Source organism: Lepidochelys kempii, chromosome 19 (assembly GCF_965140265.1).
Source record: "Lepidochelys kempii isolate rLepKem1 chromosome 19, rLepKem1.hap2, whole genome shotgun sequence".
In the NCBI taxonomy this organism is placed as follows: Eukaryota; Metazoa; Chordata; order Testudines; family Cheloniidae; genus Lepidochelys; species Lepidochelys kempii.
Window position 1 is genome coordinate 6029918 of NC_133274.1, and position 18477 is coordinate 6048394.

General features: G+C 62.6%; 1 protein-coding gene across 8 annotated transcripts in view; it reads right to left on the minus strand.

Annotated features, from left to right (window-relative positions):
* The window catches only part of ADGRB2 (adhesion G protein-coupled receptor B2), a 101573-nt gene that overhangs the window by 23492 nt on the left and 59604 nt on the right, over positions 1 to 18477 (minus strand). For all 8 annotated transcript variants that reach the window (XM_073317499.1, XM_073317500.1, XM_073317505.1 and 5 more), the window contains 12 exons: positions 16037 to 16201; positions 15358 to 15459; positions 14545 to 14651; positions 12610 to 12804; positions 11987 to 12055; positions 10957 to 11065; positions 10578 to 10724; positions 9799 to 9874; positions 8087 to 8189; positions 7436 to 7479; positions 2937 to 3063; positions 420 to 523 (listed from right to left, as the gene is read on the minus strand). In XM_073317499.1, coding sequence (XP_073173600.1) covers positions 420 to 523; positions 2937 to 3063; positions 7436 to 7479; positions 8087 to 8189; positions 9799 to 9874; positions 10578 to 10724; positions 10957 to 11065; positions 11987 to 12055; positions 12610 to 12804; positions 14545 to 14651; positions 15358 to 15459; positions 16037 to 16201 — 1348 coding nt within the window. The remainder of the gene's footprint in view (positions 1 to 419; positions 524 to 2936; positions 3064 to 7435; positions 7480 to 8086; positions 8190 to 9798; positions 9875 to 10577; positions 10725 to 10956; positions 11066 to 11986; positions 12056 to 12609; positions 12805 to 14544; positions 14652 to 15357; positions 15460 to 16036; positions 16202 to 18477) is intronic.

An 18477-nucleotide genomic window follows, 5' to 3' on the forward strand; every position in this document is an offset into this window, starting at 1 on the left:
CTGGCACCCATCTCTGGGCCTTGTTCTGTTTCTGCTCAGTCCCTTGGGAGCCAACGGGGCAAGGACGGGCCCCCCGTTCATAGGGCACCATGACGTTCTCTCTATTATTGCCCATCTCCTTTCCACTTGATCTGGCCCCTTGGCCGATTTGACCGTCTCCCCCAGGATGCCTGGGGCGATGCTCGGCTCGACGTCCCGGCAGGTTATAGCTGACTCGGCCACTGTAGAAAACCTTGACACAAACTCGGAGACTGACACTGCTTCAGTGCCCCCAGCCCAGCCGGCTTCCACCAAACAAAAATCTGTCAACCGTTCCCCCCAGCCACCCAGCGGCTGTCCCCTCCTGCTGGCAATGCCCCGGCCTCTGGGCTGGTGCGGAAGAACAGAGGGAGAAGGGTCCGGGGATGGGGCCGACCTACCTCCAGAAGGTGGCATAGATCACCAGCAGGGTCAGCAGGGCCATACAGGAGACAGCGCAGCCGATCATGAGCGGGACGGAGGGAGTGCCTGAGGGGTCCATGGCCTGCCCGGGAGGAGAGAGGGAGAGAGGTGCTGAAAACGGGGAGGGGGGAGGCGTCCCGCCGGAGCCAGGCTCAGAGGCTGGAAGGAGGGAGCGCCCCTGAGGAACAGGGGATGGAGCTGCTCAGCACGGGGGGGAAGGATGGGTTCGTTGCTGCCACAGGGTCCGCGCTGCCCCAGGGCTGTATCACTCGCGCACAGCCAGTGTCCCTGGGGTCCCGGAGGCTGCTCCCTCCCCACCCCAACCCCGGGAAAGCCCAATGTGCCCATCACACACCTGAAAAGCTCCTCCCGCAGTGAATGGGGCAGAGCCCAAGGCCTACGGCACCAGGCCTCTCTGCCCACCGCTCCCCAGCCCCAGGGGCCCACCGGCTTCCCGCACGCTGGGGCTTCGGGGAGGGGGGCTTCACCGCAGCCTCTGGGCTGCCCAGGCGCGTTCCTGGGGGCACCTCTCCATCGCCCTGCCAACCGGGCACGCTCCCAGAATACCAATGGCCCAGAGCGGCCGCAGGGAGCTGGGTGGCGCTCAGCTTCGGGGGGGGAGACCGCCCCGTCTGTGAGCGCTGGAGTGGGGAGCAGGCCTCCCAGACATGAGGCAAGATGGCTCAGTTCACATCCCCTCCCACCCACCGCTCCCCTCCTCACACGTTACCGCCTGGAAGACCTGCTAATGAGCCTTATAAATCCCACCAGGCAGCCTGCCTGTGACTGGTGCAGAGCTCTGATCTCACCACACGCTGCAGTGCGGGCTCCGAGGGGAGACCAGAGGAGTGGGGGGGGGGGAAGAGTGGGGCACTTCCCCACTCTCTGCACAGCTGCCCCTGTGCCAAGGGGATCTATTCATGGGGGGGTGGAGGGAGGCTGGGCTTTGCATGACGGGAAACCTCCACGCAGCTGGGCATGGGACCCCTTCAGCATAGCTGGCCCCCCTCTCGCTATGGCCCTCACCACCGCCGGCCTCTCCGCAGCGACAGGGCAATGCCCCTTGGTGTGAATTCCAGTGCCCCGGTGTCCTGTCCCGCCCCTGGGCTCGCACCTCTGTGCCAGGGCTCACGCTCAGCCGGCAAGGCAAAGGAGAGAGTCCAACGTTCGGGGCCTCAGACTGAGAGACAGCACCTGGCTCTAGGGCTAGCAAAGCCATCGGAGCAGAAGCACGGCCCAACAGTGGTGGGCTGATCCAGACCCACCACTGCCACAGGACCGGGACCCATAAAGTATCCCCCACCCTGTACCCATAGCCCCAGGGGAAGACAGGGACACAATGCCCTGTCTCCCCACCCTGTACCCATAACCCCAGAGGAGTTTGGGCCAAAATGCCCCCCACCTCCCGCATACCCATAATCCTGGGGGAGGACAGAGACACAATGCCCAGCCCCCACCCCCGTACCCATAACCCCGGGAGAACAGGGACACAATGCCCTGCCCTCTACCCTTTATCCACAACCCTAGGGGAGTTCAAGGCCAAAATGCCCTACTCTGCCCTCCTGCCCCCCGTACCCATAACCCCAGGAGACAACAGGGCCAAAATGCCCTGCCCCCACTACCATTTGCCCATTACCCTAGGAGAAGACAGGGCCAGAATGCACCCCTCTCCCAGCCCCTGCACCCACAACCCTGGGGGGAGGCTGAGCCGCAGCAGGTGCCCTTTGTTGGTGCCACCCCCACCTGCCCCCAGTGGGTTCCTGGGTGCCACCCAGCTTGGGCCCATTGCTCTCAGCACGGGATAAAGCGGCGCGGGCTGGGGACAGGCAGGGGCCTGCGAGGAGCACCGAGCCCAGGCCCAGATTCTCCACCAGCTCCTGGCGCAGGGAGAGAGCCAGAGCCGGGGAATGTGAGAACAGCAGCGGGAGAGAAGGGAACAGGAAAGGCTCAGCGGAGAAGAGGCAGCGGGATGGCACAGGGGGCATCCCGGGGGGCCCAGCACAAGCAGCAGCTGTCCCCTTCCCAAGCTCTTCCCTCACGCACGATTCCAGCCTGTCATGAGCAACGGGGGACCCCCATCTTATCCCATCTCCAGCCAGAGCATCAGCTCTCCCCAGAGCCTCCCGCAGGCCCTGGCAGACAGCACCGCCCCCTCCTCCCCACTCCAGCATCAAAAAGCCACCACCATCCTCCCACTGGGGTGGGGATGGCTGGTGGAGTTTGTGCACATCCCAGCCGCACTCTCCAAGCAGGGAGGAGTTATTGTTACAGAGCCCCAGAGATCCGCGCTGGGTCCCACCTCCCAGCATGGCACTGTCCCTGCGACGCTTCGGGACCACCCCCTACGATCAGACCCCCCTCCGCACACAACCCAGCTGGCGTTCCCGACCCTGCAATCCCACCCGGCTCTGGCTGCCGGTTCCCGTTCAGCCCAGGCCCCGCGCCAGCCAAAGACAAGAAGGGAAATTTGAGGGCGCTGGGCTGGCGTCACCTACCAGGTCCTTGGGCAGCTGGGCAAGCACGGCGTAGGTGGACAGGTGGCTACACAGGCATTTGGTGTGAGCCGGGAGGGTCTCCAGCGTTTGGCAGCTCTCAGTGTCCCAGTTTCCAGAGCCAGCATCCCTGATTAATGGAATGGGAGAGCAGGAGAGAGAGTGATTTAAAATGATCAAACACACAGAGCGCCCCCAGCCCCTCGGCTCCTGTGCCGACTTAACCCTTTGCTGGCGCTGCCCACCCGACGGCCGCATTGGGTCCTGCGGGGGGGTTTTGTCTGAGCGGCACCAGGGCACTGTCTGGGCGGCTGCTTTCGCTCGTGACCCAGATGCTGGGGCAAAACCCTGCCCTTCCCCCCTCCTTGCCCAGGGCTGCGCTGACGAAAGCCAGCTCAGCTCCATCCTCCTCCCGCTCTTCCCCACCCCCCAGATGATGATCCCTGGGGGAGCTGAACACTGCACACAGGTCTGATTTAATCTGAAGGCTCAGGTTGCTGGCTGGGGTCGGGGGTTAAACTCCAGCGAGGAAGGGAGGGGAGCCCTGTCCCAGGAAGGGTGGATGGAGGCCAGCCAGGGGTCAGAGCCAGCTCTTACCCCTGGGCTCTTCCATACCCCACCTGGCTTTGGGCTTTTTTTTGTTCAACCCACATGTATTGAAAGCTAACGAGAACAGAGGGGAATTAAATGAGCCAGGCCAGGATCCAGGCACCTGAGCCCTGAGTGACGCCGCCCAGGAGGGGGAGCACCCGTGCAACAAGGCATTACAGCCTGTGTGTGGGCAACTGCACACGGAAGAGCACACCTGCGAGGCTGCGCACGCGTGTGATACAGGGCACGATTCCCTGCATGCACGGGCTCACAGACACGTGGCTGGCTGCGTGCAAGGTCAGAGGTGTGCGCACAAAGGTATGCAAAGCTGCCACTCCCAGCCAGCTGGGGACACCCCTCCGCCCCCGATCAGCCTGGAGTTCACCCCTGGAAATCCCAACTGTGGCCTGAGCAACGCTCGCCCGTTCTGGTTACTTTAACCAACGGCAGAGCCGGCACTGTCCCCCCCGCGGGCTGGGGGCTCCCGGCATTAACTGAAGTGGGTGGGGCACCCTGTGCTGAGTCAGCCAGCCACCGATGCAGCCAGCTGGGAGATGCCTCTTCACCCCCACTTCGGCTCCCTCTCTCCCCCGCCCCCTGCACTTGCTCTGCTGTTTGGAAAGGAAATGGGAGGGAATGGAGCCAGCTGTACCAGGCCCTTTCCCCGCTGTCTGGGTCTAGGAGCCTGCCCGCCCTACCCACGTTCCTGCCCTGCGTGTGTTGCCGGTGCCAGTCACGGGCTCAGGAGCGCTGGTGCGATTGCCGGGAGGGGGGGCTGTTTCTGGCGGATTCATTTTGAACGTACCCACCTTCCTGCAAACCCTACTCTGCCGGGAGGGGCCATTCCACAGGGTCTCCTGCTGACCGGGACGTGCCCTGGTGCCCCGGCAGAAATGTGCGATAGCATCAACTTTGAAACACAGGACACCAAGGGCCCGCGGGCCCATGTGTCGGGCGGGTGTGCGAAGCCCTGCATCTGGGCGTGCGAAACCAGCAGTGAGGGGCACCGTGAGCCCAACGCCACCGGTGCCCAGGGCTGGAGCCCCCAGGCTCCCCCTGTCCCAATGGCTGCACCCCATTCCCTAACAGGGATGAGCATTTACAGCCCAGAACCCACGGCTGGCGTTTGCAGAGGTGCCAGGTGCCTGCAGTGCCCGTTCGCTTCTACTGGCATGCCGGGTGCCCAGCTCCTCTGGGGACCAGCCTCTGTGACAGCAGGCATCATGGACAGGCCCTGGGCCCCACTGCCCCTCGCAGAGTACACAGCACTGCCATGCGGTAACGGGGGGGGTTCAGGGCTGGGGGAGCTGAATTCAGAGCTACCCAGGGCTGCTGATTTAAGAGGCACCCGGGCGCCAAGCGCTACCATGGCTATGGCTGGGGAAGATTTTACCCTCCTCCAGGCAGGCATCCCGGCCTGGAAGCCTGCAGCAATGGGCCCCTCATTACTGCTATCGGAAGGGACTGCAGGCAGCCGGAGCTGTGGGATCTCCCTGCAGCTAGGGCAGGTTCTGGGCCTTGGTGCCCCTTCTGAGCTGGTGCCAAGGTTCCTGCCCCACTGACTGCCCAGCCCCCCGCCACATCAAGGGGTTGGCAACTACCCACTCCGGGCATTAGAGAGCCCTTCCTGGGTGTTCACTAGCGAAGGTGCCGGCCCATCACTTCAGAGATGCCAGCGATACCTGCTCCCTGCGATGGAGCGCGAGCCGTGGCTGCTGCGGCTTGCCAAGGCTGACAGCGTTGCAGCGAGGTTGCTCTGGCAACCCGAAGGGAGGCTGCAGGGCCGGGAGGCTGCGCTTGGCTAGATCCAGAGTTAGCGAGGGCCAGAAGGGACCCCCGGGATCATCCCGCCCGACCCCCTGCCACGCAGGCCACCGAACTCCCCTCAGGGACAGACAATAACGAGGTGCTAAGGCCAGGAGCAACTCCCCCCCCCTTGGTACGGCCCCACTGGCCCCCAGCTCAGGCAGCACTGCCATCAGAGTGCACGGCCAGGACCAATGGAGGCCGCTGGCTCCCCCTCCCCGTCTCCCCCATGCCACGGCAATCTGCCCCACTTTATCGCTCTCCCTCCTAGCGCCGCCCGGCCCTGGCTCTCTGCTCCAGCCCATTGCTAACAAACTGCGTCTGGCAAGCTGCAGGCACCAATCTCCGGCTGCAAGCGGGTGCTAATCAATACTGGTGTTAGCAAAATTAACCCATGGCCACAGGGGGCTTGGCCTTGTTCCAGTCTCCTCGCCCTTTAAATGCGGACGTGACTGCCCAGCCAGGACAGGGAGAGGAGCCCGTTTGATCTCGCCTTGCTGTATAATAACCCGGGCACCAAGGATAACAAGATGGGGAGCTTTGCTCAGGGCTCTGCCCGGGATAACAGGGGAAGTTTCAGCTCGGGGGAGCGGACAGCACCACACAGGGCCCCCCACATCTGGCTCACTGGCTCCCTCCAGCCAATGGCCAGTCCCCTCCTGTCATAAACCTACAGCTAAGGGTAGCATAAAATCCCTCCTTTACTTGTAAAGGGTGAAGAAGCTCAGATAACCTGGTTGGCACCTGACCAAAAGGACCAATAAGGGGAGAAGATACTTTCAAATTTGTGGGGGAAGGTTCTTCTTTGAGTTCTCTCCGGAGACAAAGAGAGAGACCAAGCAAGTAATCTAACTCCTACTGAATGATACATCTAAACTTACAGAAATAGTAAGTAATAGCAAGGAAATGCGTTAGAGTATCTTTTGTTTTAGCTTGTGAATTTTCCCTGTGCTAGAGGGAGGGTTATCACTGTTTTTTGTAACCTTAAAGTTTTGCCTAGAGGGGAATCCTCTGTGTTTTGAATCTGATTACCTTGTAAAGGTACCTTCCATCCTGATTTTGCAAAGGTGCTTCTTTTACTTTTTTTCTTTATAATAATGTTCTCTTTTTAAGAATCTGATTGGGGTTTTTAGTGTCCTAAAAACCCAAGGGTCTGGTCTGTGCTCACCTGGTTTACGTATTTGGTTGGTAGATTATTTTCAAGCCTCCCCAGGAAAGGGGGTGAAGGGGTTTGGGGGGATATTTTAGGGAAACAGGAATTCCAAGTGGTCCTTTTCCTGAATCTTTGTCTAACTTACTTGGTGGTGGTGGCAGTACCCATCCAAGGACAAGACAGGATTTGTGCCTTGGGGAAGTTTTTAACCTAAGCTGGTAGAAATAAGCTTAGAGGGTCTTTCATGTGGGTCCCCATATCTGTACCCCAGAGTTCAGAGTGGGGAGGGAACCCTGACATCCCCAAACGCCAATGAGGTTGCAGTGGGGAAGGCACCAGAGCAGCGGAGGTATTTACACCCCGTTAACCCTCCAAGCGTGGGGGTCCCCTTCTCATCCTCCTCTCCTCCTGCCAAGAAACCACAGGCTCGCCTGGCTCACCCACGACCCCCCTCACACAGTCCCTGGTCCTGTCCAGTCAACCTGCCTCTCTGTACGGGGCTCAGCAGCCAAGGTGGGTGGGCAGTGCCTGTGGGGCGCCTGGGGGCCCTGGCAGCGTGTGGCGTAGGGGGGTCGGGGAAGGTTTGCAGCAGCAGGGGAGCGGGGAGCCTGCCCTCTCCACGTCACCCGCCGTTTCCTGTCGATTGCGCGCGGCCCGGCTGACACTGCAGGGAGGGGAGGTGGCTGGCTCTCACCAACCCGGACGTGCGTCCATCTCCCGCGTTCTGCGGTGGGAGGACGGTGTGTAGTGAACGCCCTGCAGAGAGCCCGGCCTCCGGCACCGAGCCCTCAGCTACCCAGGAAAGGCAGGTGGGTACCAGCTCCTGACCCTGCAGGGGACCAGGCTCAGGTCCTGGTGCAAGGGCCTGCCAGGGGCTGGAGAGACCCTTCGAGACCCCGCCGCCATCCAGGGAGCCCCCCGAGAGACAGGCCAGGCCCAGAGCTGCACTCACGCTTTGGAGTAGTCCCAGGTGACGCACTGTGGGTGCGAGGTGCCCTGCAGACAGACAGAGCTGGGTTAGCAGAGACCCGGGGCTGGGACAGGGATGCCCCTTCTCTCCCCGCCCCCACTCTCACCTGCCCCTCTCTGGCTCCGGCCATGGCGGGCGGGAGGCGCTCTCCGATCTGAGCAGGGCCTGCTGCCCCCGCTAGCCTCATGACTACCTGCCCGCCACAGCACGGGCCCCTAGAGAGTGGCACAAGGGAGGGCACCAGCAGGGGCCGCGGCGTCTGGTGTCACAGCAGCATTGAAGCCAGGCAGACTGGTAACACGTGGCCATGGAGACTTCCTCCGCAGGCCCCAGCTAGGGCAAGCGGCAGCAGCTCCGGCCTGCGCCCCACTCGCCCAAGGTCAAGCCAGCCTCTGTGGGTGGGGACTGAGGGGCACTGAGGACCGGAATAGCCGGTGGTATGGGTCTGGATGGCAGAGCAGAGCCGGTGGTATGGGTCTTGCACGGCTGAGAGGAGGGGCGGGCACACAGGACTGGGACAGCGGGAAGGCTGTGGGTGGAGCGGGTGCCCTCAATAGCAGGGCATGCAGGGGTGGGCGACGGGCGAACATTTCTCTCCCGGCTGAGACCCCCCTCGGAATGCACAGCACTTACATTGAGCATGTGGGAAAGCTCCACTGAGATCAGGGGCTCCGTGGGCTTGGTCAGCGGGCGGACGGTCACGGTGAGCACTCGGGACGTGACGGCCAAGGGGCTCCTGTGGAGACAAGGGAACGGGCTGGAGCCAGGACACAGTGCAGGGCGGTACAGGTGTCAGGACAGGGCTCTCTGGGGGCTGGCACGTCCTGCTGTTGGTCACATGCGTGTGTGTGTGAGCGTGTGTGCACACAGCGTTACAGGACTGTCTTTGTCCAGACAACACCACGTTGTATGATCTGAGTGTGCATCTCATAGATATTTAGGTCAGGAGGGACCATTATGATCATCCAGTCTGACCTCCTGCACAACGCAGGCCACATAATTTCACCCACCCACTCCTACAAAAAAACCTCACACCGATATCTGTGCTATTGAAGTCGTCTCCTTACACACAGGATGTATAAATGGTAAGTAGTGAAGGGACCTGACCTCTGCCGTAACCCAGGCCATGGGACTACCCTGACTTTAATTCCTGTTTGATCTAGACCGTACGTTTTAGAAAAACTTCCCAGCTTGATTTAAAAATTGCCAAGGATGGAGAATACACCACCAGCCTGGGTAAGTCATTAATTACCCTCACTGCTTTCCAGCCGGAATTTGTCTCACTTCAGCTTCCAGCCATTGGACCTTGTTGGATCTTTGTCTGCTAGACTGAAGGGCCCATTATCAAATTTCGGCTCCCCGCGGAGGTACCTCCAGACTGCGACTGAGTCGCCCATTCCCATTCTCGGGGTTAGGCTAAACAGGTCAAGCTCCGGGACCCCAGCCCTCTAAAGCACGTTTCCCAATCCACTCACCATGCTGCTGCATATACACCACTGGGTTTGGTTTTCCTTGTAGCTGGGCATTGTGTATGAATGTACGACTCCTTGATTGTGCGTGTGTGTGTGTGGATACACACACCTCTTCTGTAGGTAGGGGTGGAGGGTGTGCACAGGTGCAGTTTTGTTTGTGCACGGGTGAAGTGCGTGTGTATATACACACACGCACGTGCCCATGAACGCATACAGCCCTCTCGGCTGCCCCACATTTCAGTCCTGAATTTTCCCCTTCCCACACAAACCTGCTGCTTCTCTCTCTTTCTCCTTCCTGTTTTCGGCGACTGACAGCAGAGGCAGGTTGAAGGAACCCTTGTTTGAGAGGCACTGGCTCCCCGCCTTGCATCTCTTGTACAGCAGCAGGCTAAGACATGGACTGCGGGAAGGCACTGCCTGGGGATGCTAAGTTACAGAAACCCAGACAGGTGCCTGCTCTCATCTGCTGCCCCCTCGCACCTCCAGCACCCACCTCCTCTAGGAACCAAAGCCTCTGCCCACATATGGCGCCATCTGTGCTGTCTTGTACCCTCCCCCAGCCGATTCCCCCAGCCCCAATAGGGTCCACCCTCTCCCTTACCCGCACTTGATCCTGAATCCAGGAACTAGATCTGCTCAGGGCTCGATTCTTCCCCCTAGCCCCTCTCCCCACACACTCTCAGGACATGCAGCAATAATTCCAGTGGGGTCACAGATCAGGGCCCACGGCTGTGGGTCGCCCCCCTGCAGGGCCCAGCCTTGTCTCACCCCCCATGGCTCCATTTCAAGGTAACGAGTGACTCGGGACCCCACCATCCCCTGCCCCATTTGGAAGCCCTGGTTACTGTCCCTACGCCCCAGCCACCCACCCACCTGGGAGGAGGTAAGATGAGCCCCAGAGTGCGGTACAGGATGGCCCCGATCACGAAGTACGATGACTCGTCCATTTCTGCAGAGAGACGGGAAGGGGACAGAACCATGGTGAACAGGGGTCAGCACCCGTCCCTGGGGTCCGGCTCCTCCCATGCCCCCAGCCTGGGGACAGGGACCCAGCTGGCCCTCCTGGAAAGGGCTGCAAGTCGTTACGTGCCCCCCTTTTCCAATGTGCACCCTTCCTCATGGCCTGGGAATGCAGACAGGCCCCTTCCCCTGCCCTCCGGCAGTTGGAGGTGGCTCCATCCAGAGGAAGAGGTTACAGTGGGGGAATGGAAGCCAGGACTCCTGGGTTCTACTCCCTCCCTGCTGTGACTTGCTAGGGTACGTTGCTGAACGGCTCCATGCCTCTCTTTCTCCACCTGTAAAAGGGGGTTAACGGTGCCGACCTGCAGCAGTGAAGTGCTGGTAAGGGGAAGGGCTTTTAGCAGCCGTCCCCAGCTCCCGCCCCAGCACACGCCAGTCCAGCCATGTCTGTGTCCCAGGGTGCACTTGGCTACCCAGCCTGCCTCTCTTCCAGGGCCCACACATGAACAAGGACACCTGCAACATGGGGCTGCAGACACACATACGCATTTGCAAACCTGCATGCAAACACAGACCTCACCCCTGTGCACACACAAACCTACACACTCGTAATCACATGGGAACAAACACACAGACACGCACAAATAGCAGCCCCTGCTGCTCTCCTCCCGGGGGCCCCGGCCCCGCCTTACCAGAGGAGGAGAGGCTCAGCACCGACTTGGGGATGAAGAGCTTGTCCTCCGAGTGGCGGGCCCAGTCCTTCATGCCCCGGCGCCCCTTCATGGGGAAGTTGATGTCACTGGAGACGGCCGAGACGGGCTCTCTCTGGATGCTGATCACTGCCAGGGCGGGGACAGGGAGAAAGGGTCACTTCCAGCTCCCGCCTGCCTGGGCACATTGGCCAAGCTCAGGATGCCCCGGTGCCCCTGCCCACGGGCCTCCTGACACCTCCATGCCCCCAGGCTCCCAGCCTCTCTGCTGCTGCACTGCCCAGTGCTGCACTGGCCTGGACCCCTCATGCCCCCCTCAGAATAAAGCAGCCCCAGGCCCCGCCCCAGCCTGGCCACTCACCCAGGTTGTCGGTAACCACGAGGGAGCTCTGGAAGGCCTTCAGCGCATCCCCCACCAGGTGGATGAAATCTTCCACCACCTTCATGAGGTGCACGGAGCCGGGGGACACCTGCGGGCACAGAGAGGGGGAGAGGCTACCGCAGGGGCCCAGGTATGGCGGGGAGGGAGGGTAGCTCCTTGCCACTTGCCCCCACTGACAGGGAATGGGACCTGGACGGTTCCAAAGGGTCCCCCCAAATCATCCCCCCCAAATCATCCAAAGGGTCCCCCCCATATCATGTGCAGGGACACCCCAACTTCCCAGAGCGTGGGGGAGGGAGGAGAACAGGAGCTAGCGCTGATCCAGGCCATGCTTAGCTTTAAGGGAAGGGGGGGTGCTGTGGGGAGGGGGTTCCCTGCCCAGGCAACAGCCCCAGCCCTTTCATCCAGAGCCGCCTCCCCCTCAGCCATGCCAGAAACTGCCCCCCACAGCTCCAGCGCGCCCCGGTCACTCCGACCGCCCAGGAGGCTCCAGCCACCCACAGGCAGGGAGCTGGGCTCCCCCAATTCCACGGGGCCACCAAGTTGATACTGGCAGAGCCAACCTACTCCTCCCCCCCCCCCGTATAGCTATTCAGAGACCCCGGCCCATGGGCTTCCCCTCCCCGCCAAAGCCTGGACCCCCTGCATAGATATGCCCACAGCTCCCCCTCAGCCTGCCCCACCTCCCCAGGGCACCTCAAGCCAGAGACCCCTCCCCGCAGGCAGCCGCCAGCCCAATACCTCCCACAGCCGTAGACGAGGCCCCAGAAAAGCTCCCAGACCAGGTGCCCTGTAGACGGGGCTGAAGCCATCTGCTGACGGGGGCTCCTCCTCGCCCCTCTAGCCTGGGCAGGGCACTGGAAGGGCAGCCCCACAAGCTAGGCTGGCAGCATTGGCACCATGCCGCCCCCCGCTCTGTTGAGAGCCTGTCACAGCCACAGTTGTGCTGCGCCAGCCAAGCGCCTGCCTCCCTGGCCGGCTGGCGCCCGTCCCTGAGCAGCCGGCTCACCTGCTGGGCGTCCTCCCACTTGTCTCTGTTCTCCGAGTCCACCATGTAGCTGACCACCTGGAAGAAACGCTGCAGGGAGCGAGGAGAGGAGAGGGGGCGTGAGGGGGTGGCTCTGCGACGCACGGGGGCATGGGACAGGGGGCTTCCCCTGGGCACGTCCGGGAGCCTCGAAATTCCACTGCCCTGAGAGTACCCGCACCTGCACGTCCAGGCAGCCCTGTCACCCACACCCCCAGACGGGACCCCCCAGCTCCAGCTGGGATTCTTCCTGGCCCTCCTTGGTTGCTCCCAGCCGAGGGTCACCAACTCCCCCCACCCTCCCGGTGGATGCCGAGCATCTACACCCCCCGCCAGCTCGGATCCAGGCCACCTTTGGCTGCTGCTTGTCAGCCAGGCAGCGCCAGCCTGGGAACGGGGCACCCCAATGCACAGAAACCACAGAGCCAGACACAAAAGGGGTCATGCCAAGACACTAGGGGTGAGCCCCCCACAACAATGCCAGACAGAGGGCAGGGAAAGGCAGCCAGCAAAGAGCCCACGTTGGCCTTTCCACGGTGGCCCGGCCTCCCGCGTGGGACCTGGGCCGGGCCCCCGGCTCTTCGCAGGGGCTGGCCGGGCGGTACCTGCACGTCGTCGGAGGAGGGGATGTAGGTGGCCCTCTTGAAGGTGTCGGTGACGTTGCGCAGGATCTCCACCGAGAAGAGCAGGTCCCCGCTGTAGTACGTCCTGCGGGCCATCAGCTCCAGCAGGCTGCGCACCACCTGCGACATGCCCTCGCCCGCCAGCATGCGCTGCCCCTTGGCCAGGTGCTCCCGCAGCTTTCCATGCAGAGGGACAGAGATGGGGGAGAGGGGAGATTACCCAGCAGCAGGGGGTTCCCCAGGTCCCTCTCCCAACCCACCCTGAGGCAGCAGCCGGACAGGATTTCTGTCTGGGAACAGCACAGACATCCACAGGAGCCATCAGGGTGGTTACCCATGCCCCACCCCCCCCACACATGGCCCGTCCCGGGGAAGTTCCCCGTGTCCCACCCTATCCCAGGAGCCACCATTGCAGGGCCCAGGGAAGGAAGGTGCCATACCCAAGCCAACCCCTCTCCAGGCCCCACACCGCAGCCCCTGAGCCCCTGTGGCCCCCCAAAGGTGGGCGTGGGGCCAGTGGATTAGAGTAGGGGCCAAGGAAATCAGGAACATTGGGTCCTAGTCCAGCTTCTCCATTGAGTCACTGTTCAGGGTGAGTCACACCCCTAACCTGTGCCTCAGTTTCCCCATATGTCAAATGGGGATAACGCTAATCAAGGCAGCTCCTTGATCTACCGCATCAGAGCGCTTGGCCTTGCCAGGGAACGGGACACACAGCGAGAATGGGGAAGATGGCAACACAGAGGGATAATTAGCATCAGCCCCCACCTCTAACCTGGGGTGGGTGGGGGAGGGAGCCAGGGGCAAGGACGTTAATTAGGTTCCATTGCAATGAAATATTCATGCAAAGCAGCAATTTGGCTGGCGGGAGTCAGGGGCTGCTTGGCTGCTCTGTACTGGGGGAGCTTTTGTCTGCCAATCCCGAGGGTCAGCCGGTTTCTGAGCGCACCCTCTCTGGGAAAGGGGAGGGGGAGGGATTGGACATGGGGGCAGGCTGGCTTTGCAGGGGCTCCCCTCTCTCCCTTTAACAAGGCATACAGTGAGGACGAAACGGGCATGGGCGGGTCCAATGTGCGTGGCAAAGCCACACAAGGCCAGGAGATCAGAGCCCATTGCGACAGGCATGCCTGCGAGGTCTGCCTGGCGAGCCCGGCATCCTGCCCAGCCAGCGGGATTGCGGCCAGACTGGAGTCGCGGGTCAGTCCCCATGGCCTTGAGCTGCAATGGCTCCTTGGGCAGCTTGTGGGACTGGGGAGGGAAGGGGGCAGACAGCAGCGATCCAGGGGCTGAAGGGACTGATGAGGAGGGTCGGGTCACAGGGGATGGAGACAGCTGGGGCGCAGGGCTCCCAAGGATGGAGTGGGGCTCAAGGGCTGGGAGAACTGGAAGCCAATGGAGGAAGGACAGATCCGACAGCGCATCAGCGGCCCCAGCCCAGGGACCTATTGGCCCAGCGGGAGCCCCGTGGCCAAGGACGCTGGCCCGGGGGGCTCGACCAAGGGGACGAGGCTGATCCCGGGGAGGAGGAATGAGGCACCTTCTCCTGCAGCAACGACTGCAGCAATCCCCACCTTTGGAGAACGCCAGATCAAAGCCGCCCCCCGACCAGCCACTTCAAACCACGGCCCAGGCACCCGAACCCACTGCAAGCCCTGGGAGCCCCCAACCGGCCAAGAAACAAGAGCTCCCTCAAGGAAATGGCCCCTGCAGTCAGGTGGCTGGCGGCACAGGGCACACGGGGGGCGCTCAGCAGAGCGGGCAGAGCGGGGGGGAGGGGGCTGGCTGGGCGGCTCGCTCTGTCCCTGTACAAGGGAGGCTCAAAGCAACGCGGCCAGCAGTGCCAAGGCCGTCCTGGCACGGCGCCGGTGAGAGAGGAGCGGGGAGAGAGTGCGTGGGCCCACCGGAGCGTGCACCTACTGAGAGATGTAGGTATCTGTACTCGTGGGAGATGCAGCGGGCAAAGCTGGGCACGCCCCAGTACGCCACCCCGTGGGCATTCAGCAGGCACCGGCGGCTGGCGGATCCTAGACAAGAGGGGAAAAGAAGCATGGAGCACCCAGCCTGTGCAGCCCGAGCGCCCCCAGCCCCTGCCCCCACGCCACCCCCCAGCCCCAGTGCCCAGCGCTCACAGCCCCCACGCCCAGCTCCAGCCCGCAGCCCCATTGCCCATAGCCCCTGCCCCCCAGCTCCAGAGCCCACAGCCCCAGGCTCAGCTCCAGCCCTCAGCCCCTGCCCCTCAACCCCAGTGCCCACAGCCTTCCAGGCCGAGCTCCAGCCCCAGCAACCACCTGCAGCCCCTGCCCCCCAGTGCCCACAGCTCCCCAGTGTGCCAGCAGCCCCTGCCTTCCAGCCTCAGTGTCCACAGCCCCCAGGCCCAGATCCAGCCCCAGTGCCCGCAGCCCCCCCCCCAGAGCCAACGCACACAGATTCCCCCAAGTCCCAGCCCTAGCAGCAGCCTGCAGCCACCCAAACCCCACCCAACAAGGTGCCATGGGGAAGCCAGGCCGGGGAATCAGCTCTTCTAGGAAGGCAGCAGAATTACTCAGGGGCCAGCAGCCTTAGCTCAGCTTGTTCTGGGGAGTGCAAGGGGGTCCCGGGGAGCAGGCAGGGTCATGAGAGAAAAGAGCCTGCCGGCAAGTGAATCCCATAGCCCACATGCCTGGCCCCCCTCCCCATTCGGCTCTCAGCCCAGGTGGGAGCTGGGGCAGAGATGGTGCCGCGGCCGCTCACCGGTGGCGTTGGGTGGGCATTTGTTGTAGATGATCTCGCCAGCGGCCGTCTTCTTCCAGGTCATCAGCATGACGTACTCGTCCTTGCACATTTCATGGTAGGCTGCCAAGGGAATGCGAGGGTGAGATGGGCCCCCGGACGGCTGCTCTGCATGGATGGGCCACTAGACTGGTGCGGGAGGAAGGGGGGTGCCTGCTGGGCAGGACTAGCAGGTATGTGGCCGGTCAGCTGGTGGGGTGGAGGGAGGACAGGCTTGAGAGAGGGAGCTGGACGGACAGCGGGCGGCTGGAAGGACGGATGCAGAGACGATGGGTGGGTGGAAGGACAGATGGACAGGTGGAGAGATAGCGGGTGGGTGGAAGGACGGACAGACGCATGGAGGGACAGCGTGCGGGTGGAAGGCCAGACAGACAGATGGAGGGACAGAGGGCGGGTGGAAGGATGGACAGAAGGTGGGTAGGTAGAAGGACAGATGGCTACAGGGAGCGCAGGCAGGTGGAAGGACAGACGGACGGGCTGGCTGGGTGTCAGGGCAGGACAGGAGGAGGAGGAGCTGGCTGGACGGAAGGCATCACACCAGCTGGTCAGAGAGAGGCAGAGTCCTTGGGTCCCGAGGCAGGGGGAGCCCGCGTGCTGGGCTGGAGGCTGAGCAGGGGTCGGCAGACTCTCCACCAAGTACCTGGGCACTTCTTCTCATTGCACGTCTTGACCTCCTCTCCAGAGCCCTCGCATGGGTAACCTTGCATGCCCGTGCCCTGGCACATCCGGAAACGTCTCTGCCAGCCCGTGTCGCACGTCTTGGAGCACAAGCTCCAGTGGTTCCATGGGCCCCACTTGCCGTCGGCTGCGAGGGGGAGCAAGAGATGCATGTTAGGGCCCTGATGCAGGCAGGGCAGGGACCAGACAGACAGACAAGCGAGAGGGACTGCCAGAGACTGGGACACGGCCGCGCCAGCCCATAATGACTTTAATCAAATATTCTACAGATTATTAAACCCATTAATCAATCATTTCAGCTTCATTTCAACCAAACGAGACAAATGTCCCCTTGTGTCCCAGGGTGTCTTCGGCTAATTAGCACCACCCCCGGCATTCCTGTCCTTTCAGTCCCAACACCCCTGCCCCCCAAGACCCACGCTCCCACCCTCTGCCTGCTGTGACGATGTGACGCAGCAGGGAGGGGGGAGTGTTGACCTGGGAATGTGCCCTGGGGATGGGAGACCTGAGAGCCTGTCACCTGAGCCAGGAGGGGAAGGGAGGTAACACCTCTGCCCAGGAATGTGGACGGAGGCTGCAGCAGGGAACCTGCTGGGTGGGTTTAGTTTCAGTTTGAGGCTGGGTGGAGGAACACAGGGAACCCCAGGGCTGGGGTCTAAGCTCCCTGCTCGCCCAGAAGGACTTGACTGAGGGGTCCTGGGTGTACCCACAAGCTCTGTTGTGGACTGTGTTCCTGTTGTCCAATAAACCTTCTGTTTTACTGGCTGGCTGAGAGTCTCAGTGAGTCCCAGGAAGAGGGGTGCAGGGCCTGGACTCCCCCACACTCCGTGACACCTGCCAATCCAGAGGAGCCCAGACAGAGCCCGCCTGCTCTCCCCAGGACCCCCTCTGCGGGCCCGGCTCCAGCCACCTATGCAGCTCCCCATCCCCCCTGCCTCTCCTCCTGATGCTCCCTGGTTCAGTCCATTGGTTGTACCCCTGCAGGGCTGGGGGGACCTCCACCCCCAAAGGGTCAGGGTCCGGTGCCACAGCAGAGTCCAAGGAGACGCCGCTGAGGTTCGAGGCATCGGCCAATGGTGGGTCAGTATCGCTGCCAGCCTTGCACAGATGGGGAAACCAAGGCGCGGAGCAGGGAAGCGACGCACCCTGGGACTCTCAGCGAGGGGGGTGGGTTTCGAAGCCAGGCTTCCCGCCTCCTAGCCCAGCGCCCCAGGCTTTGGGTCACGCCGCCCGGCCTCGCCACTGGCACGCAGATCCAGGGGGCGGAGCGTGCAGCCTTCGAGCGGCCCAGAGCGGCAGGTTTGCAGCGCTGCCCGCCGATCTCGGAGCCTTGTGGGGCTCAGCAGCTTGGCTCCGGTCTCCCTCCCCGGATTGTCTCTCCCCCCTCCGAGCAGCCTTGATGTGCCACGTGACCTGCCAGGAGCCGGCGCCCCCAACCTTTCCATGCAGCTCACGGCAGCCAAGTGACATTTAAAGGTCAGCAGGCACGTGACAGCAGCTGCCCTTGCTTTGCACTGGGCCGAACACCTGCCCTCCCTCCAGGGTTGGGTGCACAGGGCCTGTCTGGACCCACCCGAGGGACCGGGGCTGACTGGGAATAGGGGGAAGGATCAAGGCCAAGCCAAGAGCATCGTCAGGAGACCTGCCCGCCCCTGTCCCGGGGCCGACTCTCACAGACCGGCTCACCCCGCGCTGGCTGGCAGGTGCAGGCTGGCAGGAAAGGACCATCCTCTGCACCGAAGGGCCACCAAGGTCCGGGAAAGGTCCTTGGCTCCGCTCGGGATGCACGTGAGCCTATGAGACAGCTGCACCCTGCACTGGTGCCCGCTTGTGCACACTTGCCCAGGCTGCATTTGCACATACCGACTACACTGAAGCACACACAGGCAGACCACGAGTGTGAAAGCGGGAGAGAACCCTGGGTCTTTGGGGCCGCCTGCTGGACTGACAGCAAACCTCCCCCGGCTAGCGGCAGGGCTAAGGATTAAACCTCTCTGCGCGGGAGCCTGGAGGCTCACGCTGAGCCAGGCCAGCATCTCCTTGGATGTGTCCTTGGTCCTGGCAGCAACTGACCAGCCACGGGGCCCTTCGTCAGGGCATCTGCTGCTGCTGCACGCGCGCACGAGTGGTTCTGGGCGGTTGTGAAGGTTCACGCCTACATGTTCAGCTCCCCACGCTACCGGGCGTGCTCGTGCATGGGCGCATTCCCAGAGCTACATGCCGAGTCCGTGCACCTGGGCCAGCGGGCTCCTAGTGCCATCGCGAGCGCTCACACGGATGCTTGTGCCCCCCCCCGTGGGAGCCATGGACCCCTGGCAGGCCCACGATGCCGCCGTGCCATGGGGCTAGCGCTCGAGCCCAGCGGGGAGCCACAACTATCACCAAGCGAGCAGGAGCCCCCAG